Source organism: Nansenia antarctica, assembly GCF_963989245.1.
Source record: "Nansenia antarctica genome assembly, chromosome: 18".
Taxonomy (NCBI): Eukaryota; Metazoa; Chordata; class Actinopteri; order Argentiniformes; family Microstomatidae; genus Nansenia; species Nansenia antarctica.
The window spans coordinates 15,512,397-15,535,807 of NC_137691.1; the positions used below are offsets into that span (position 1 = coordinate 15,512,397).

The 23,411-nt window shown below is 42.6% G+C and overlaps 1 protein-coding gene across 1 annotated transcript; it reads right to left on the reverse strand.

Annotated features, from left to right (window-relative positions):
• Nucleotides 1-9,141: 9,141 nt before the first annotated feature.
• Nucleotides 9,142-12,233, reverse strand: yod1 (YOD1 deubiquitinase). The gene is made up of 3 exons (XM_080548236.1): nt 12,197-12,233; nt 10,967-11,183; nt 9,142-9,966 (listed from the first exon to the last, which is right to left on the reverse strand). The coding sequence occupies exons 2-3, from the start codon at nt 11,172-11,174 to the stop codon at nt 9,260-9,262; spliced, it is 915 nt and encodes a 304-aa protein (XP_080404362.1). The 5' UTR covers nt 11,175-11,183; nt 12,197-12,233; the 3' UTR covers nt 9,142-9,259.
• Nucleotides 12,234-23,411: the final 11,178 nt, after the last annotated feature.

A 23,411-nucleotide genomic window follows, 5' to 3' on the forward strand; every position in this document is an offset into this window, starting at 1 on the left:
TGGTGAATCATCAGAATCCAAACTGACATTATTAGAGGAAGATATAGAAGAGGAAATATCTTTAGAAGACTGGATACTTGTATTAAGTGCAATGAGGAAAGAGGGACACTGTACCACTGTATATGGAAATGTGTGAAAGTGAAATTATTTTGGCAAGATATTATTAATATGATGGATCAAATTTGATCAAATAAATTACCAGCGGATCCTATACTTTTTATTCTGGGTTTATATCCCACCAACACACAATTACAAAGCAAAGAGTTTAGATTCATAGACATGTGCATATTACAGTTTTTCTCTATCGCTTTAACACTAACATCGGAACCTCAAACACAATGACCAAAACCTGAAACTGGTGTATTTTATCTCACACCAATTCCAACACATTTCTTGCTTATCACTCATTTTGCAGCTCTAAACCACACAGTTAACAAAACACTAAATACAATTCTCTACATATGGCACAATCTTCCATGCTAAAATATCTTGTGTTCACATGGAAAACACCACCATTCAGAATGCTAAACTCAAACCACCAATCACACTCCTCATATGGGCAAACACCTATTGCTTTTGAATTAGCAATCATAGCTTTAGCAATAAAAGATGAGCTCTCCTGTGCTGGAGAACAATAGATGCCAGCTTTCAGAGAACAGAGGCCTGTGGCCAGACAGAGACAAAAGGCAGGATGCAGCCTCATGTTCTTTTTCTTTAGCAGAAGGCTTATTCTCTTTTCTATATTGTTTGTTCTGTATGAAGAACATTTTACAAATCCAACTGTGTTTGCTAAGATATATAGAGTATTTCAGAATAATAGTTATATTATATTTGAGTATGAAAACATAACAGTTTATATAACAAGCTACTGTATGTATGTAGTGTAACACTGAAAATGCAAAAGGCCTACTGATAATCTTATCATAGTGCTGTTATGATCATAGTGTTTTCCATTGTGCACCTCAGTGTTCAATTGGTTGTTACAAGTGTTTATTCATTTGATGGTGTGTGTGTGTGTGTCATTTGACGACAACATGTCATTTTGAGAAGACATAACATTATTTTGAATGCAGTGTTTGCTTTTGCACGAGATTTGTGGAGTATATGGATTCCCTTTCTATATTTCTTAAGACATGTTAATGAGGGTAACCTGCTTCAGCAGGAACATGCTCTGAGGGAGCAGGGTAAGCATCGTGATCCTGTACATCCATCTGAAAAGCACACCATTAGTATTACTATCTATTTTTAATTTAATTTAATTAAAAACTAAAAGTTTAGTTTAGTTAAGAGTACATCATTTATTTTCTGTTTAGTTAATTTATACTATACACATTCTGTTTGTCTATTTCAGTTCAGGGTGAACATTCTTTGCCATGTTATATATTGTTATTCAATGTACAATTTGATGTGATTTGCAAACTGAAAATCAATCAATATATTGTTTTAAAAAAGAAGAAGAATGGATTGACTTGAGGCATGAGTAAAATCATTGCTTTATGCTTTTTAAAGTTTTTTTAAAAGTTTTTTTTCCCCTTATATATATTATATTAATTATTAATTATAATTATGTCTCTTGTTTTGACCATATTTGAAATAAACATATCAATCAATCAATCAACATTGATCATCATTTGTGAAGATGGCATTTTTTTTCATTGTTCCTCAGAAAAGAAGACTCGAAAAGAACTATTTTCAACTGAAAATAATAATCTAAATCCATTTACTTTACATATTTTCTCTATTGTCTGTGTTGTTTCAAAAATGTCTGTCAACATGGATGAGCCATTTACCGCCAAACAAATCTACCTACGGGTCCAAACAAAGTGACCTGAACCTGAACCTGATGAATAAAGCTAAAGTGATCCTTCTGTTCCACAATCCCAACCCCTATTTGATCTCTCAATCAATCAGTCTCTCACACACAAACCTATGAGGGTGAGATCTCCTTACCTAACCCCTGTCTCCCCCTGTCTCCCCCTGTCTGTTTCATATCAGCCATCAGTCAGTCAGCTATGAATGGTCTGCAGCACTAAAGCAGGGATTAATACAGGGTATCATGTCTATGTGTGTTTATCTGAAACAACTCCTCTCCACATGTGACTCAGATTACATCATACGCTCTTCTGTAAGCCTCTTCGAGAGGATCAATTTCATCATGAATGGAAGGCAGGCAACACTTATTATCAGCCTCTTTAATAAAGCTGCATATCCAACCATGTACATGTCCTCTATATGTACTGTATGCACAGTAACTGTAACCCCCCCCCCACCCCCCCCAAAGAAAACCCTGTATGTTTGATGTAGTTGAATTAAGCTTCTGTAGTATAGATGAATTGGCATATTGGCAATATACAGTGAATGATGTATTGTACATGTATATATTGACCTTCCACCTTGTGTGAGAAAGCACAACAGGCGAACACATTTGTGAGAGACAAACTATCTCTAAATGCACTATTGATAACAGAACAGCAGTTCTGACAGACTGTCCAGAACACAGTAGCAATGGTGTAGTTCGAAAATCGGAGGTTTGTAAATGCATGGAATGGAATGTGGAATGGTATGAAACACAAAACAGCGGTTTTACAGTTCCATGTATACAACGAGGCCATCGTCCTCCACTGTCCAGCCTCCACTGACTGTAAGGTAATCCCTGTTCGGAGGGGGTATCTGAGAAGAAATGTCTGCCTGGAATGGGTTCAACACCTGAGAGGGGTTGCTAAGTAGGTCAGGGGGAGACACAATAGCAGTCCTGTTCACTGTTCACGCCTTGTCATGATGTCTCTCCCATTTCCCTGTGCGGCTCACAGGCCCGGTCTCCCCCCTATCCTCCCTCCCTCCCGTAAGGTCACCCCCTTCCCAACCCGCACTCTCCTCCTGAGCGGCCTGAAATTTGAATATGACAAAGTTCACGATAACATTTATTGTCTCCTAACCCGACGCAATCGGGGACTGATCTCATGCAAATGACAGAACGAGGGCCATTTTAAGGGCCCGATGGAAAATGCATAGTCACATCCTACACTGGTTTCAATGAGTGTTCGAGGGCTAGGATACTAGAATCCTTGGTAGTCAGGCTCCTCCATATCACGTATGGTCTCATCTTGACTGTAGGTTATGACCCCCCCCCCCCCCCCAGGATTATCAGTTTTACAGTATGTACACTGTAGGCTACATCAACCTAATGTCATTTCCTTCAGATTGACAGTCCCCCCAGACCGGCCTGGTTAATCATTTACTAGCCTAGCGTCTAGTGTCTGTCGAACTGGACTTCTGTCCAAGATGTTCATTAACCCAGAGAAGTGTCCAAAGTGTTCCTACCTAGTCAACCTGTAACAGACCATGTATGTAAATTGTAAACACATATGTATGTTCAAAGGGCTCCTTTCCATCCAAGGGAATGCCTCTCTCACTTTCACAGACGCTTGACTGGACCCAGTTCAAGGACTGAATCTCAGTGTTCAGCAAAAACCCTCTTGATGTCAAGGATGTCCTTGTGGACGGTGGGAGTGGAGCACACCTAACAACACAATAAAACACATGGAGACACACACGCTCCTAAATCCTCCATAAACTCTCCATAAATTCTGGAAAAAACACTGTAAGCATCTTGGAGTACTTGCTCAGGCCCAGATACAGTAACCATTTATCGTCACAACAACCCATTGGCCTAGATTTCTTTACTGGGGCAATTTTGTTGAGGAATGGGCATTTAAACATTTAACATTTACAATCCTAAGTACATTAGTGAGTATAAGTATAATTGAACTAAGGCATTTGAACCGTTGTTCCTAATCTGTTCTTGGGAATTCACTGTGAGGTAGGTTACAGCTGTATGCAAGATGATGAATTGATGATCAGAGGTTGACAGAGTTCATTTACAATGGAATAGAGCATGGCTCAGCAACAAGTCACTGCAATAAAATGTTCTTTAGAAAAAGATAAGTAGTCAGGACGTTTCCAATGAACTGTTGTGTCTCCAATGGTTTATGCTTTCTGACATAAAGTCAGAGTCAATGATTAATCAGATAAAAACAAAACATAACAGTCTACAGGCTACTGTATCACCCAGGCTATACTTTATCATATATTCTAATATATTATAAAGTATATCCGATACAATGTCTTATACCACACTGAAAACGTGCATCTCCAGGAATGAGTTCGTCTCATCAGATGTTTTCTTTGAATGATCTCTCATTATCATCAGATCTCACTCAACTCTAAACATTTTTCTTATAGTGCAATATACACCGAGAGCAAATCGAATCAACTGGAACCTACAAGCTTACCTAAAGCTTGTCAAAGCTTTAACAGCAGGACCTGGTGAAATAGGCACTTACCTGTAATTATTTATTTTTTAAACTTCTCGCTAAACAATAATTATTCCATCGATCGAGGAGCGCTCGTCCACCAGACAGGATCACAGGCGACACTCGTGTTCAGTTCAGCGGTTTGCGACAGTGAAGCAGCGCACCTTCTTAGCCAATCAGAATGCAGTACCCCACACCTCAGTCGGGGGCGTGTGTGTGTGTGTGTGTGTGTGTGTGTGTGTGTGTGTGTGTGTGCGTCCCTCTGTGTGTGTGTGTGTGTGTGTATGTGTGTCCCTCTGTGTGTGTGTGTGTGTATGTGTGTCCCTCTGTGTGTGTGTGTGTGTGTGTGTGTGTGTGTGTGAGTGTATGTGTGTCCCTCTGTGTGTGTGTGTGTGTCCCTCTGTGTGTGTGTGTGTGTGTGTGTGTGAGTGTATGTGTGTCCCTCTGTGTGTGTGTGTGTGTGAGTGTATGTGTGTCCCTCTGTGTGTGTGTGTGTGAGAGTGTATGTGTGTCCCTCTGTGTGTGTGAGTGTATGTGTGTCCCTCTGTGTGTGTGTGAATCTCTGTGTGTCCCTCTGTGTGTGTGTGAGTGTATGTGTGTCCCTCTGTGTGTGTGTGTGTGAGTGTATATGTGTCCCTCTGTGTGTGTGTGTGAGTGTATGTGTGTCCCTCTGTGTGTGTGTGTGTGTGAATCTCTGTGTGTCCCTCTGTGTGTGTGTGTGTGTATGTCGGTCTGGATCAGATAAAGCGAGATAAGAGTGATGGGGAACTCTTTGAAGCTGTACCGTGTACTGTATTAAATACTATAGGCTCATGTGTCATTCCACAGAAGACCATGCGAAACACCGCCTTGTCTTGATCAAGTCAGAATGAAACCAATATGTTCAAGTTGTTATCATCATAGTTTTATTATAATGATGAGCTTCAACAACGCTTTACTTTTCTTTAATTGAGAGTGCCTGAGTGGGAATAGTCCTGAGTGTTGGTGGTCTGTCACTGCCGTCCTGCTCAATTCTCCAATCCTATTATTGAAGGGTAAATGTTACTTAAAATAACATGCGGTGTAATCCCGCAGTGAATTGGCCTGGGGTGTAATCTTGTGTAATACGATGGGATTCATGTAAGAGCTCATCGATAGGCACCTACATACAGGATACTCATTGCACCTTGTGACTCACCTGGTCAACAATGACAACAGATCAAGAGGTTTAAGACGGACTAACAAAACAAAACAAAAAACATGAACGCACACAAACTATCTCCTAAATTATGACTTTTTAATGTGGCACGACATTGGAAAAAATCAAGTAAACCCAGTTTTATCTGTAGTGCTTTGTGTGCAACATTCATTGAAAGTGTCCTTGAACATCCATGTAACGGAACGTGGTAGAGGTTGGTAGTATTTGAGTCACACCACTGGACCCATCCCCCCCCCCCCCCCCCCCCCCATCCAGACTAATATCACATACATACAAACATACATAAACCCTTTCTCAACTGTTAGAAACTCTCGACTCCTCACCTCCTCCACTCTCTCCCTGTAGGTAATTATGTTACTGATTTGATCACTTATTAATTAGATATTCTCTTCTCGTGGTTTTTGAGAAATGGAGGAAGGAGGAGAGGACACGATTAAACGAGTTTCTTAAAATGGAAAAAGGGCCATAGACTTTGGAAACAATGTGGAGCCCCAGAAAGAACACTTGACAACATGCTGTACTATACCACACAATCACCTCATCCTTAGTGTTCTCCCATCGTGAGACATGCCACTGATAAACATAGCTAAAAGTACCTTTATTTCTATAAATCCAAAAAAACATGGCAAACCTAGAAAACCTGACGACAGTAGGACAGTAGAGTCCATACTAAAACCAAAGATCTCCCTTGTGAATGAAATCTGACTTTGTGTGGACAAGGGCCTTCAGACTGCATGCGGTGGTCTTGAAAAGAATCCACAGGCTTTCAAGAAAATCCACCGCCATCCTTTTCTCCAAGTGAGAACATCTATGTGAGTTAAAGGGTCCAGCAGCTTTAAGACAACATGACAGGGCTCAGCAGGGAGCCATGATGAAGACATGACATACAGCATACGTGTTGTGTGTTTGTGTGTGTATGTTTCAAGGAGTAAACTTCTGCTACATTCCATTTTCAAGAGAAAGATACTAATAGAACGTGGCTTCATTAGTGTACGCACCGTAGTACAGAGGCAGTTTTCTTCTGACATGCATACGTTTTAACGGAACGCCGCACGTGGACCAATAACCATACAGTACAGCTATGACATCACGTGATGGTCCTCACATCAGCCCAATAAGACCTTTAGGTATTGTCGTTGACCGGTTAATGGAAGGGGCTTAACCTCCGCCGTCGTGAAGTGAATGTTGATAAGCAAAGCACACAGTGTAGACAGTACCTGAACTGCAAATATATTACAAGTGTATTGTACAGGATTTATTTCAAACATCATTGGTTTACATTCTATCTATCTATCTATCTATCTATCTATCTATCCCCAGATTAAGAATGAAGGAAAACACTCTTATTTGTAGCGTTTTCCTCATCCCATCGTCTATGCTCTGTAACCTGATTTTCCAAAGTAGCACACCATCACACACTTATTCTCAGCTTAAAAATGACACCATATAAAACGAAGACACATACAGTAACTGAATAGAAAGCAATCACAGTGGGTCATTATACGGTCTTACGACAACAGTCCCGTGGCATGATAGCATTCACATGACATTTTCCACGACAAAGTAAAAGTGTAGTACTATTTCACTCCAGAAAATCTCTTGACTGCCACAGGACGGCCCACTCATCAAAGAATAAAAACAACAATGGAAAAATAAACTTCCCCACAGCACCATTTGTTTCCTGTAGTTTAGTTCTGTTGACCCTTCAGAAAATCGACACTATGCTTCTGTTTTTAAATACCTAAAGATGTCGCCACTGCAAAAACATAAATGCTGCAACACCTTCTCTACCATGTGAACGGGCTTACATTTTATCATTTGCAGGGCTTGACATTAAGCTTTTTCAGGTACTTGTCCTTCGGAACTTATCTTTTACTTGTCCTAGAGTTCAAGTTACTTGTCCAAATCCAAAGATTTTGAAAAAGCAATAATATGAATAATAATATATTATACTCTCACCGGCCACTTCATTAGGTACACCTTTTCAACTGCTTGTTAACGCAAATACCTAATCAGCCAATCATGTGGCAGCAACTCAATGCATTTAGGCATGTAGACATGGTCAAGACGATCTGCTGAAGTTCAAACCAGCATCAGAATGGGAAATAAAGGTGATTTAAGTGACTTTGAACCTGGCATGGTTGTTGGTGCCAGACGGGCTGTTGCGTGATATTATAGTGTCAATATGGACCAAAATCTCTGAGGAATGTTTCCAGAACCTTGTTGAATCTATGCCACGAAGAATTAAGGCAGTTCTGAAGGCAAAAGAGGGGGTCCAACCCCAAGGTGTGCCTAATGAAGTGGCCAGTGAGTGTATGTGTATGCAAATAACACATTTGACTACTATTGATTTGATAATGATGTATCCTTAATTTTCAAATGTATTCATTAAACAATATTTTGTAATTATTTAAAAACGTAATCAGTGATTACCCTAACCCTAACCCTTTTCGATTAAGATTGGCCACAAAAGGGATGAATATCTAGGAATATTTACAAAAAATGTTTGTAACTACAGTCCCTCCCCAATGGAAGCAATCTTATTTGCTAGCCTTTGGATAGTATCCTATATTCAAATTGAGAAATCTATCATTAGTGTCATTCTGAAGTTCGTATTGCGATGTGCTGGTCTTAAAACTTCAAACCTAAAATATACGATCGCATCGAACTACATGAAAATAAGCGGCATTGAGAAGAAGCGAATATGCGCATGTTCACGTGAATGGCACTAGTGACAGGAGACCCACAACACTATGGCTGCGTTCGTAAACTCGCTCTGGAATCTGATCAGCACTCATGGAATGCCTTTTGTCCAATCAAATTACTTGGTCTCTTTATGACGTTGAACGCAGTGTGCGCTCTGGCGCTCTGAGCTAATTTACGAACTATGACGATAACGAACTACGAGAGACTGAAATAGCGAGAATGAGGCGCGGCATCGCTTTGCTTGCTATTTTTTTTTACTATTCAGATCGGAAGGAGGAATTAATGTTTGCAGATGAGATATTAATACATATTGATTTGTTTTTTTGTTTTGACTTGTCCATCGGACAACTGCAGGAGGAAGTCCACTTGTCCAAACATAAAATGTACTTGTCCCGGACAAGCGGACAAGCCTTAATGTCGAGCCCTGATTTGCGACTTTGCATTACTTGTATTTAAAAAAAACAAAAAAAATGGTTAGGTGATCTTAAATTCAATTAGAGTTATGACACTGTGGCTGTTGGGAAAAGGAAATAGCATCGCTAGTAGTATTGCTAACGAGTCAACCTCGCCATGACGATGACGCCTTGATTAACGGAGAGCTGAGAGAGAGCGAGGCATCACCTGTCCTTGGGTTTCAAGAAAGGCTTCTGGCCTGTTAGTCAACAACCTGATCACATGCTATATGAGCTTCAAGGCTCCGATTAACAACAACAGTCACCTTCAGTGTGTGGTGAGTGTAACGATAAGACTGAAACATGAAGCTTAAAGCGTTAAAATGTCCCTGAAAAAAACAAACGGAAAAGAATGTTTTTGACGAGGTTGAGAACTTTTTGCAGTTAGCTTATGAAACCGACAGCAGTCGAGAGTAATACTGAACAAAGTGTTATTATTGAACAACACTGTGTCTGCAGGATCTCCCTAGTGGTCGCTGGACGAGGTAGAGGACCGCACAGACAAAAACACCAGAGATTTGGTGAGGAGGTGGGGTGGTGGTGAGGGGGAGGTGAGGAGGAGGTGGAGGAGGAGTGGTGCTCTCCTCCTCTTACACCTCTCCAAAGTTGGTGTGGCCCGTCTCCTTGGCGTGCTCGCGGGCCTCCTTCTGTCCCACCAGGCCCGTCTGACAGACGATGCAGCGCAGCGCGAAGCGGTTGACGTCCGTGAACTGCCGCTTCCTGCGCGCCTCGTCCGCCAGCTCCAGGGCCAGTGCCAGGATCACGTCGTCCGCGGTGGAGAAGATAGTCAGGGGCGGGTCCTCGGGGGACCCCCCCGGCGTCTCCTTGTGCAGCGGGTCGTAGTGGATGCCGTCGTAGATGAGCAGCACGCGCTTGCGGTAGCCGGCGTCTTCGCCGAAGCGGTCCACGCGGACCGTCTGCGTGTCGACCACGCAGATCTCGCACTGGTAGAACTTGGACAGGATGGACACCTCGATCGCGCCGCCCCAGGTGTCCTCGCGCCGGATCCAGGCGCAGTAGTCCTCGTTGGTCTTGCCCAGCACTGCCTCGGAGTAGGCTGCGGGGTCGCTCGACACGATCTGGGCGATGAGGCCCCGCATCTCGGGGGCGCAGGCCGGGTCGTACACGCCGCCCTCCACCACGTAGGACACGCTGGTGAACAGGCAGGAGTTGTCGGCCGGGACGACGCGTCGCGTCAGGGCGGGGGGAGACTCCAGACGCGGCCCCTTGGTCACGGCTGTGGAGTTGGCCTGGGGCTTCGGCTTGTCCTTCTCCTCCTCCACGATGAGAGTGTCTCCTGCAACACAGCAGTCTTTAGGTTACTGAGTAACACACCCTGTGCATCATTTCACTGGTTAGAGAGTGAACCCGAAAGACAACTAATACAATCTGCTGTAAATGTTCATGGTTTTCCCCATCAAGCAAGTCTTGTTTACCCATACCCTAACTCTCTGTGTCTTTATTTTATTTTTAACAATATATTTATTGATTTTCAGTTAGCAAATGACATTGAATTGTACCCTGAATAACAATATAAAACATGGGAAACATTGTTCACCCTATTCACCCTCCCACCACCCTATCTCGGATACGGAACAGGCTTCCAAACTCATCCAAGCAGGATGGTTTTCAGATGAAAAATAAAACATAATGGACCGCAGTTGAGCTGCCCAGTAATAACACTGGATGTTTGGACATTTAAGGCCTCCTCTGTCATATGGTAAATATAATAAAGATAGGCGCAATCTGGGATGTATATTTTGCCAAATGAAGTTGGTAAACTATTTCTTAAGTAAACAAAGATGAGGGAGGGGGTAGGGGGATGTTCTGGAACAAATAAAGAAACTTAAGGCCAATGCACACGGCGGATTTTGTCGCACAACAACATTCAATTCTCAATTCACACAATATTTATCCTGCCAATCATTGAAACGGGTAAAGATGTTCAACATTCTACTGATGAGATGGTATCGTTCACAACTGTGTCTTCTTTTACTCAATAACCTAAAGTGGCGATCTGGGATTCAAACACAACCAAGCGAGTCTCCCTGGCACTTATTCTGAGGGATGGGGTTGGAGAAAGGTAACCATTCTTTAATTCATAGACGAAGCTATGGATGCAAATAATTAGTTTTTTAACCAAGTTTTCGAAGCTACACAGTGTTTGTTTACAATAACATTGTTTGTCAAACAATAGAATAAAACAAGCGGATTATGTTCTGATGGGGGTAAGAGAGTTGAATTAGGCTCATGAGCTCAATGGCTATAAATGTCATTCATTTAAAAGTCCCACACACCTGATTTGATTGGGTAGTCTTTGAGATGAGCGTCTCCGTTGTGGAAGTCCAGGCAGGAGGGAGGGTACCCCACCAGGATCTTCTGGACGTCACAGGGGATGCCGGTCAGCTCCTCCACCTTGCTCTTCAGCTCCTGCACGCAGGACTGGTGTGTCAGGCCCTGCATGATGTGGCTCCCATTTTTGGTCTTACAACGTAGTCGCAACATCCTGGGGGCCTTCGGTTGTGGGAAAAAGACAGAGAGTCAAAGACGACTCGTTTATGTGAGACAAGGAGGCTACGATTAAAAACATCAGATTGAACACGCAAAAGGAAAAGGGCACTGATGCAGCGAGCATGTCTCCTGAGGTACAACTAGGTTCGTGTCAGATCAGCTACAGGGGCCGCTACACACTACAGGCCAGGGCTGACCCTAACCATGCTGGCTCTGAAACATGTCATACTTTCAAACTGTCCTTTCCAGCATTGTTTCAACCAGTACTGTATGTTGGATGTGTACAACCAAGCCAGCCCAGTGTATCTCAGGGTGGTCCAGTTCTGTTGTGGGACCAGTGTGAACTATCACAAACAGATCAGAATGGACATCAGATCATGTGCTTGATATGATGATCCAACTGAAAGGTGTTAGGGCGGGGCTCAACTAACTAACCCTATTATCAGGTTGAACAAGCAAACTGCTGATTCACAGCAAAACACCTGATGTGGCTCTTTCTTTGTTCAACTTAGACACTGATACATACACCACAAGCTTAGTTTAGCTAGATTAGCTTACTGCCACTCCCAAGTGTTTAGCATCTCAATAATGAGGTTAGCTTATCTGTTAAACACACCAATAATGTAATACAACTTTAATACAATACACACTAACAGTTGGTACAATACTGGTTAGGAAGGGGGGGCTACCACAACAAAGCTAAGGGTGCGTTCGTAAATACGCTCTGGAAATCTGATCAGCACTCATGGACCGCCTCTCGTCCAATCAAATAACTCGCTCGCTCTATGACGTCGGACCCAGTGTGCGCGCCTGCGCTCTTAGAGCGAGTTCACGAACGCTGGGACACAGACAAGCTAACTGGTAAAGCTAGCTGGCGAGCTTGTCTGTCTAAACTGGTTTAGTTACGCTAATTACGCTTTATAACAGCCTTACTTTAGCCTAACCCTATACACAGACTGTATGTTAACTAGTTATATCGGTTACTGAGGTAATTCAGCCGTTATTTCGTCGCTTACCTGAGATAGACTGTTACTGCACCCCTGCCTCGGACAATAAACACTCCCTACTGACAGCTGGTGGACAGTGTGTGTAGATCGTCACGAGTCGTAGTTCGAGTCAGCTACGTATTCGTGCACACACATATGACGTCACCACCGTCATCGAGGGTGTTTTAGCTGCTGGACATTTTTGGAAACATAATATAAGTTGTCCTGTTATGTTATGTATTTGTCTTTTTGAACATTATATGTGAAACCTCTACAATATTATTATTCATGTGTTGTTGTTTTTCATTCCCATATTATTCATAAATGTTTATCTTCAGGGGAAAAAGTGCAATAGAAATGTGCAATAACTCTATTCTAAGTACCTATTTATATTTATATATTTTTACAGTATTATTATAGTATTATAACGCCACTGACCTCATGTCTTTTAGCTTGCTTTTATAGTTGTTTTTATTTTCTTAAGATTGTTGTCTTTATTTGCACTTGACACCACGGACCTCATTGTCTCTTCGCTTGTTTTATAGCATTTTCGCTTTTTAATTGTCTAGTGTGTAATATTTGTGATATGTTATATGTGGGCAAGGCGGGCCCACGCGGGCCTACGCAAGGCTACGGCGTCGATTTTACGCAGAACTTTAAATCGGCCTTAATGAACTGGGATTATTCTAGTGGTGTACATAACACATCTACAGACCACCAGTGGAGGCTGGTGGAGGTAAAAATCGAAGGACGGGCTCATTGTAATGCATGGAATGAAATGATTGTATTCCGTGCATTAGAAGGAGCCTGTCCTCCAACTTCTACCTCCACCAGCCTCCACTGCTATGTTCAAGAAGAAGTTTGGCATTTGTGATGTGATTTGTGATTTCACTCATGCATCTCATCAAATAAAAAATGTGTTTAAAAAAATATATATATTATTCACCAGAAATGCACAAATTATGATAATGAATTTTGTAGCCAATGTGTTAGTGGGTGTATGTCTGTTCCAGCCATTTCAGTGAGCCAGCATGTGGGCCCTGCCCCACTCAAATTTTAAAGGGGACCTATTATGCAAAATGCACTTTTACAGTTATGTACCTACATATTTGTCTTTGTTGGGCCTACTAGCCAAGGTTGAGTGGGGCCTTTTGCTCTTGACTGTGAAATATCAGATCCTGTCTTCAAGTCTCTGAGACAGAAGTACTCATTGGTGCATTAATACATAGATGAAAGAATTGAAGTAGTACAATATATTAAACGGGCTACAGTATATTTAATATGAAAAAGTACATATTAAGGCATACCAGGAGGTCCACGTGGGGCAACAAGGCCTGCCACATCACTGTCCCCACAGGAAAATGCAGGTACTGCAGGTACTGATGGCTGGAGAAGCAGAGAAGTAGATGGCTTATATTGTATGTATTGTATACTGTATATACCCTGATGTGCAGGTGAAGCTGATGTGCAGCCTTCATCATCAGTATCCTTGTTTGACTCTACAAAAATACAGAAATGGTCATCATAATGAGAAAATCAGCCTTTTTTGTAAGTAGGCCTATGTTAGCTACCAAACTCAAATGAATACAATATGAATACCCATACAGTCTTAATCAACACGATTCAGCTTTAGTTTAAATGTATAGCAATTAATCACAATGTTACATTGTGATATTCTGACGTGTAGCAAGAATATAATGTATAAATGATGAGACACACACTGGATATCAATTGGACTCTTTAGTTATTCGACGTGCTCGCATTACAGCATATGCATTGACTGACTCCAGACTGCGCATGACCGGGTCTTGACTCTTGACAGTGTATCTAGTCTACCACCAGGTGGCAGTAGGTGGTCTAAACATTACATCACTCCTTTTTTTTAATAAATGATCAAGTGCATAACATTTAACACATACACTGGTTCCTGAACTAAAACATGGCTCTCAACAAAGTTGCAAATCAAAATACATTCTTTGTGTTACTTTAATCAGTCTATTGTTCTCAGATTTATATAGATGTATAACATTCAAACAGTCCATTAACTTGGAACATTGTTAACTCAGAAGAACATGTTAACAGTCCTTTGGTACTCCTGCTCTTTAATCGAAGTCACGCAGGTATGCGGGAGGTTGTCTGTTCTCCCTAACTGGATACCTCGGCGGAGGTGCGGGTGGAGGCGTAGCTGGGCCTACTTCCTCACTGACCTCTGAACTTAAGTCCATAAGAGTGTCTGGGTTGTCTCGGACAATCTTCTTAAAGAATGAACTGTTCCTAGTGGTGGTGTAACCACTTCTTCCAGCTGTTATCATGGAACCTTTGACATCGATGACTGTGAGCGGCTCTGCGTTGTAAGGCGTAGTAAGCTTGTTCTGTTTTGGTTGACGACACAGGACGGTGTCTCCTGGCTTGATGTTAGAAGGCGTAGCGTGTCGTCGAACATCTGAAAGAGCTTTCATCTTTGCCTTGGCCTCTCTGTCGATTCTGCGTATCTCTTCGTCAGCAGGGATGGTGATTGTGTCTGCTGAGGGTAGCTTGGTGGTCATCTTCCGTTGGAATAGTAACTCGGCAGGTGACGTGTTCGTCGTGCTGTGGGGAGTGGACCTGTACTCACGCAGGAAGACGTGCAGCTGTTGTTTCCATGGCATCCTCTGCATCTGGGCGATTCTGATTACTTTCCCAACGGTGCGCATGAATCTCTCAGCTGTGGCATTAGCTTGTGGCCATAGAGGTGTTATCTTCCTGTGCTTGAACCCTAGGTAGTTGGCAAACTCAGCGAACTGGTTGCTGTTGAAAGGAGGTCCGTTGTCAGTCTTAACAACTCTTGGGATTCCAAACATGGAGAAGACTTTGTCCATGACTGGTATGACTGTGTTTGCTGAGGTAGATCGAATAGCCTCAACAATTGGGTATCGTGTGTAGTCATCGACTATAACTAACAGATATTCTCCCGATGGGAGTGGGCCATAAAAGTCAGCACTAACACTGTGCCATGGTGCGTCTGGCAGCTCAGACATTTTGAGTGGTTCGGTCTGGGTGACTGGAGTGTTCACTTGACATGGGAGGCAGGTCTTGGTGATGGTCTCTACCTGTTGGTCTATGGTAGGGAACCATACCTTTTCTCTGAGTAGGGCCTTTGTCTTAGCTACGCCCTGGTGGCTTTCATGAGCAATCTGCAGCGCCCTCTGCTGTAGAGCTGCAGGTATGACAATCCTGGTGCCTCGCAGTATGATGTCGTTACCTGTGGACACTGTGAGTTAATCACTGACGAGTTTGTATGGTTTCAGTGCAGCAGCACCTGGTGAGCGGTCTGTGATGAAACGCCATGAGTCATTTATGATGTGTGCACTGACCTGTTGCAGGATTGTGTCTTTCAATGTCTCTCGCTGTATCTCTTGTAGTGTCATCGCCTTGGGTGTTGCTTGAAGTGCTACGAAGTTAACGTACTCCTCTGCAACCTTGGATGCTCTTGTGTTCTGTGACGACTGTACCGGGAGGGGGTGTCTAGACATGTAGTCAGCTGGATTGTCAGCTCCTTTTCTATATTCCACTCTGAAGTTGTACGGCTGTAGTCTGAGGCCCCATCTCTCGATCCGTGCAGGTTGTTTTGATCTCGGGTTATTCCATATCATCTCCAATGGTTTGTGGTCGGTTACCATGGTGAATGGATGTCCATACAGATACAGGTGAAAATGTTCGCAGCTCCAGATGATGGCTAGGGCCTCACGTTCTGTTTGCGAGTATCTCGTTTCTACATCGCTGAGTGCGCGGCTGGCGTAGGCTATGATGCGCTTCTCTCCCCCTCCTCCTTTCTGACAGAGGATGGCGCCTAGCCCCACCGGACTTCCATCAACAATGAGCTCCGTCTCCTTCCTGGGATCGAAATATGACATTGTTGTGTCGCTCGTCAGGCTGTCCTTGAGTGTCTGGAGTGCCGTAGCTTGATCACTGCCCCACTGCCACGGAGCGTCCTTCTTCGTGAGCCCACGGAGCGGTGCAGTGATGGTTGAGTAGTCCTTTATGAACCTGGCGCAGTAGTTGGCCATGCCCAGAAGACTTCTGATCTCACCTGGATCTTTGGGGTCGCTGGCGTCGCTAATGGCTGACACCTTCTTTGGATCTGCAGAAATCCCGTCGGCAGAAAAAATGAACCCAAAGAATTCAAGGCGCTGCTTGTTGAATTCGCATTTGTTGCGATTGAGTGTCAAACCACTGTCTTTCAGTCTTTTAAACACTGCTCTCAGAGTGTCGTCGTGTGCTTCCTGAGAGACGCCATAGATGATGATGTCATCGCTGAGGTTCTTCACGCCCGGTATACCTTGCAGCGTCTGGCAGATGGCGTTCTGGAACACTTCAGCGGCGGATGATATACCGAAGTTCAGGCGTTTGTATCTTCTTAGCCCGAGGTGTGTTGTGAACGTTGTGATGTAACGACTCTCTGGATGCAGCTCGAGCTGGTGGTAGCCTGCTGTGAGGTCCAACTTCGAGAATACCTTGGCACCGTTCAGCTCGTGCATTACATCGTCCATTGTTGGGGTGATATGTCGTTCTCGCTGAATTGCTGTGTTCGCCTGACGCATATCAACGCAGATTCGGACTTTATCAGGGTCTTTTGGCTTCGGTGGTGTGACGATCGGGGAAACCCAGGGTGTTGGTCCAGATATAGTTTCAATGATACCGTCATTCTCCAGCTTCTGAAGCTCCGCCTCGACCTTCTGACGGACATGGAAAGGGACCCGTCTGTGCGGCTGGCACGTCGGTTGGATGTCGGGGTCTATATGCAGTTTCACCTGGAAGTCTTTCAGCTTTCCGATTCCGGTGAAAAGCTCTGGGTAGCTCTGCACGAGTTCATCTGCGACAGTACGCCCACTGGGTGGCATCACTGGCGGCGTGTTCACCATATTGATGATCTGGATCAGCCCTAGTTCACTGGCAGTTGCGTAGCTGAGCAGAGATTGTCCGGCGTCGCCTCTGAGAACGTAGAACACACTCTCTGTCCGCTTGTTAGTAGCCTGTACTTTGCATGCAAATTTACCAATGATAGGTAGAGCGTTGTTGGACCCATATGGAAATATTTTGATCATGGCTGTGCTGAGCATAGGCTTTGGGTCAAGTGTGTTTAACACATCTTCATTAATTATGTTGACAGCTGCTCCTGAATCAATCAGTATTTTAACACTGACACCATTCAGCTTGATGTTGGTCTGGGGTTGCCGTATACTTGTGCTGTTGATTACATACACATACCTTTCGTCTCCACTTGATGAGTCTCTTGATTTGGTCTCGGAGCATGCTGTCACCTGGTTCACTTTCTTAGTGCTCCGCTGCTTGTAGTGAGCTGTGTCTTCCTCTTGGCTTTGATGTGCTAATTTCTGACCACGGCAGTGTTTGGCATAGTGGTTAGGCTTTCCACAGGCCCTGCAGTCCTTCCCTCTGGCTGGACAGTCACCCTCGTGTGGATAATTTCCTCCACAGTTTCTACATTGTAAGCTCTTCTCTTTGCGCCTGTATGCTGCATGTTGCTGTTTGGCGCCCTTGAGATGCAGTGCATTAATTGCGGTGACAGCCTTCTCTTCTATGCTTTCTGCCTGTTGTTCAGAGATCTCTAACATTCTTCCTAGGTCTAACATATTAGTCAAAGTCATGTTTGGCTCTCTGAGCGCTCTCCTGCGCAGCCGTGTTGAGGTACAGCTAGGGTTGGGTATCGTTTGGGTTTTATCCGGTACCGGTACCTAACCGATACTTTAAAAACGGTACCGGTACCGAAACGGTACTTAATTCGGTACTTTTGATTTTTTAAAATGACATAATATATATATATAATAATAACACGGTCCACAAAATTAAACAGCTTTTCACTTTTTTATTGCTGAGGCACAATATACGTATATTAGTTAAATATACACTCAAATTAAAATAAATGAAAATAAAACTCCTGCTGACTGAGGCACAATATACATATATATATATATATATATATATATATATATATATATATATATATATATATATATAATATTACAGTGAAATATACACTCAAATAAAAATAAATAAAAATAAAACTCCCACCTCAGCAATTCTTTTGCAAAAAGATCAGCATATTTGCCTTCTCTGGCAAAATACGACACCTCTCTTGACTTTTTTATTGTCATTTTGACTTTTGTTTTGTTTTGACATAATTGTCTAATGGCACAGATTTATAAACATAAAGTAAACAAATATTGTTTGCTCGTCATCTAGGCCTATAACTGATTATATATAATACCACTGGCTTGTTTCGATTATAGTTTAGTTCTGTTTGATATTTCCGTGGCTGTTATCATAGCACTTACAAGAAGATATACCGATGATTGTCCGCGGAGAGCTGCGTATGCAAGACAACACTGAGAGCGAATCGAGTAATAAATGATCATTAGGCCATTTGACTTCATTCATTTCAAGGACTGTCACGTCCAAGAGAGAGGGATGATTCAGATAAACACAGGTGAATTGCGACGGTGGTCACAAACGCGATTGTGTGTGTGTGTTCACCTTTCCTGAATCCTGACTACTGTCTGAAGTGTTTGGGGGTGCGTTCGTAAATACGCTCAGGAAATCCGACCAGCACTCGTGGAACGCCTCTTGTCCAATCAAATTACTCGGTCGCTTTATGACGTTGAGCCCAGTGTGCGCTCCGGCGCTCTCGGAGCGAATTTACGAACGCAGCCCTCGCTGTGTTGCAGCTGGAGCCACAGAAATGGCGTCATCCCCTGCTTTATCTAGCGCAGTAGACAGCCTGTAGGAGACAATTTTGTTGGAGCTTTTGTTGTGAGGTCTTCTCGGTGACCTCGTAGCTAGGCTAGCTAGCGAAATTCGATAATATGATGATACACAACTGCTCAGCTCACTACCACGACACGCACTGAGTGGAAATTTAACAGGCGATGTCACGTCACGAGTCACCAGTTGACTGTTGCATGACACCGGACACCAGGGGGCGAGATAGAAAAGTACCGAAATGAGGCACCGAAATCTCCTTTGCAATTCGGTTCGGTACTATACCGAATGTAAAGTAACCGGTACCTACCGGTACCGATTTTCGGTACCCAACCCTAGGTACAGCTCTGTATTATTTGCGCGACTATTTCTCTGTCTGCATCTGCAAATTCACAATCTTTAGCTAGCATCCTCAGTCTGGTATGAAATGTGTCTAAAGACTCACCGGGAAGCTGTATGGCTTGTCTGAACTTGTACACAAGGTATTGTGTGTTCTTTTCCGGTGAGAAATATCCGTGGAGCTTCGTTTTTGTGTTTTCATAGTCATCACTGTCGTCAGCCAGCGTGTCGTAGATATCATGGACTCTGTCTCCAGCTAAGTGAAGCAGCAGTGCCCTCTTCCTTATTTCTTGAGTGATGTTTGTGGCTACGGTGTAATTTTCAAATCGGTTGATCCATTTGTTCCATCGCGTTCCAAGCGAACTGGGATCGGTTTCTGTGTCAAATGGCTGTATGGCCATGTGCCCCGAAAATGCCGACTGCATGATGCTATCGTTAGCCTGGGTAGCTTAGCTAACTACTCACTTCGACTTTTCCGGACGGATTCTTGTTCTTCCTCCTTCAAAAATCGACACTGGTGGCGTTTCCACTTTGAATCCTCGTCGCCATTGTGATATTCTGACGTGTAGCAAGAATATAATGTATAAATGATGAGACACACACTGGATATCAATTGGACTCTTTAGTTATTCGACGTGCTCGCATTACAGCATATGCATTGACTGACTCCAGACTGCGCATGACCGGGTCTTGACTCTTGACAGTGTATCTAGTCTACCACCAGGTGGCAGTAGGTGGTCTAAACATTACATACATTATCACGGTTATCAAATAAGTGCTTACTAAAAATAAATCTGGAGTTATCAGAATGTTACATACATACGAGCTGCCAAGTCTCACGCAATCGCCGTGAGACTCACGCATTTCAACCAGTTCTCACGCTCTCACGCCGCACTTCTATTTCTCACGGCGAGAAATAACAATTGTTTTACGGGACTTTTATTTTTTAAATTCCTTGAAAGAAAGCTACCGGACATGAGTTTCGTGGCATCTTTCTGCACGCGCGTTAACTTGAGTCTGCAATCGAAGCGGCAGGCGAGCGCTGATGGAAGAACCTGTGTTCACGCGAGCTGCAAGAACGTAGCAAGCAGTGTTGCCAGATTGGGCTACTTTTGGTCACACTGGACGGGTGGATTCGGCAGCTTTTAGACCGGTTGGGCTGGACATTGTCAATTCCGTCTGGCAACCGTGGTAGCAAAATATGTGCATACATTACATTACAACATCGTACATCTGGTAGCCTACTGGACTGGGTTGCACTAATTTGGCGTAAGTCATTACTAAATGCAGGCATTTAGTAGTTACTAAACCCCTAGTTGTTACTAGCTAGTTTCAAACTAGTTATTTACTAATTTCGGTTTCACCACGCCAATCTTTTGCCAATCTTAGCTAGTAAATACTCAGTTTTGGTAACTGTTTTTTGTTTCTCTACTGTAACATAACCAGGTACATTAGTAATAATAATAATAATAATAATAATTCATAATAATTACAATTTACAATACAAATACAACACAATTGGGGGTCCCTCCCAAAAAATGTGGGCGCACTGTGCGCGCACAAGATCAACCACCAAGCCCTCATTCTGACCCAGGAAAAACCCTGGTATGTACTGTATAACATGATAGCCATCTATGAGCAATGCACTGTATATAAGATGATGATCAAGGGTCTTTCTGCTGCAGACCAAGGGGCTGAGTCCTGTTGATGGGGCCAATTTTTCTTTTAGCGTATGTAGGCTACTGTATTTGTTTATTAAGATTTCATAAATATGATATATTGTCTGAATTTTTGTCTTGTTTTATAAAATGTTAATTATTTTCATTTCTTGTGCTGGTTTATTATGAACAACATGTAAAATTGCAGGAAACTAGCACAAATAATTGGGTGGGAGACAGGGCTGCCAGGGCTGCCAAAACGCGCACAGTTTTGGGTCGCTCCACCGCCAAAAAATCTCACTCCAAACTTTTGGTGAAACTTGGCAGCCCTGTATGTGTATATGTTTGTGAATATGTGAATATGTTTTTCTGTTTTTGCACCTTCAGAAGAACCACTACAATTTCATTGTATAGGCAACTGTACAACGACAATAAAGTATATTCTATTCTATTCTGTTATGTATTTGTCTTTTTGAACATTATATGTAAAACCTCTACAATATTATTATGCATGTGTTGTTATTTTCCATATTATTATTATTTTTTAAATGCAATATTATTATAGCCAAACCATGCAGTGAATGAATACATCTAGAGTCTACTCTAGACCAATGACCCTCCAAAAGATCTGATGACCTCACCTGTTTTACACCTGGTTGTTTAATAGTTACTGACTGCTACAATCTCTAAAATACAGCATATAGTATATTGATACGTACATTCAATAAGTCTACATCACAAAACCCAATAGGCTACAGTAAACCAATCATCATTAGGCCACCGTTTACACATTGAAGTGCACATAATGCATGTGGATCACACTGCTTCTCCATATCATACATTCTTGGGCAGAGCAGGCTCTCCATTGGAAATCTATCAAATATATATTCACACACCTGTGACATCTCTTTGGAACCTTCATTTGTATGATGACAGTAGGCTAGATGGATTACATACATCTGCGATATTGGGAAACTGAATTAAGCAGACTTCAACAGATGAGCCCCTAGTATGTCTGCCAGAAAGGCACAGCTACAATACCCTCAACAAAACATGGTGGGCATTATTTAAAAAAATCTTCATGTAAAGGATTTTGGGTACCCCCTTGTTTCACAATACAGACTACTAAACTCTTCGGTTCAATCTCATAGCAGGTCAATGAAAAACAATGACCATGCTTCAAACAACACAAAAACACACACATCTAGACATCTTTCCACAAATAGGCAACATTATATTGCAATATCTGATATACAAACTGTAGTTCTGCTGTCTGGGTAGAATATCAACATCAGAGATAATAAAAACACAACTGTGTCACACACATCTTGACCATATAATTTAGCCACATTTACATTTCCTTCAAGTATCTTCAGGTAAATGATAGGGACAAGCGCACAGTTTTGGGTTTAAAAAACCTCAGTGGTCATTTCAAACAAGCCATTTTGAGTGGCATCAGGGGAGTGATGTCTGTTTGAGATGAAGGCAAGATTCTCAAATATGATACAGTATGATTTCACATAAAGCTTTACTCTTGTGCTAAGCTGCTCTGCCTCATACAAATATAATCAGCCCATGGAAAGAATACCTCTGTTCTATCTCAAAGAAGGAACATTCATGCCAAAGTACATGTGTTGGACGCTAATTTAAGACAGCATCATTTCACCTTTTAAATCTTTTGTTAACATCATACATTGTTTTCATCCCTATTTCTTTCTAAATTTCACATTCATATGACACTAAATAATTTCCAGATAAATATATAGGCTATATTTTCTCTAACTATACAATAGCTTAGATTTTTTTGAGAGCTCTGGATGTATTTCTAAAATATATATTTTATTATGAACTACTTTCACACAGATCATACTATAAGCAACATTTCTTATGTTATATACATTTCTTTATGTCGATAATGTCTTGATGGATTCCTCAGACAATCATTCAAGAATGTTCTACGCTGCAGTATTGGAAAGGGACCATAATAATATGCTACAATCCAAGCCTTTTACAATCAACAAGACAGAGGTCTCCTTCATACTCATATATACAGTAAGGCATTACTTCCAATGATAAGTGACAAGCTTTGTTTGTAGAGACACAGTACGTTGTTTGTAGTGGAGGTTGGTGGAGGTAAGAATTGGAGGACGGGCTCATTGTAAAGCATGAATTTCATTCCTTTCCATGCATTACAATGAGCCCGTCCTCCGATTTCTACCTCCATTAGCCCTGGTTGTTTGATCTCTATTGGCACACATGCAGGTGTTTTTAAGATTATTGTTGCACTACCCAGCCTCAGTCTCTTGGGCCACAGCCTTGGCATGCAGGGCAAAGATGATGCAGCGTCGCCAGGGAGATGAGGAGAAGAGGAGGCCCGGGGTCCAGAGCCTTGGCCAGGGAGATGAGGAGAAGAGGATGACCGCGGTCCAGAGCGTTCCTTCACACCGTGCCATAGAGGCAGCAGGTGAACAGTATTGTGACGTCTCGGTCAA

What these genes read in the sequence shown, in the direction of transcription:
- yod1 (XM_080548236.1), bottom strand. Translation starts at nt 11,174, where the DNA reads ATGTTGCGACTACGTTGTAAGACCAAAAATGGGAGCCACATCATGCAG. An exon ending in AGACTACCCAATCAAATCAG is followed by an intron (nt 9,967 to 10,966) that starts GTGTGTGGGACT and finishes GCTGTGTTGCAG; the next exon opens with GAGACACTCTCATCGTGGAG.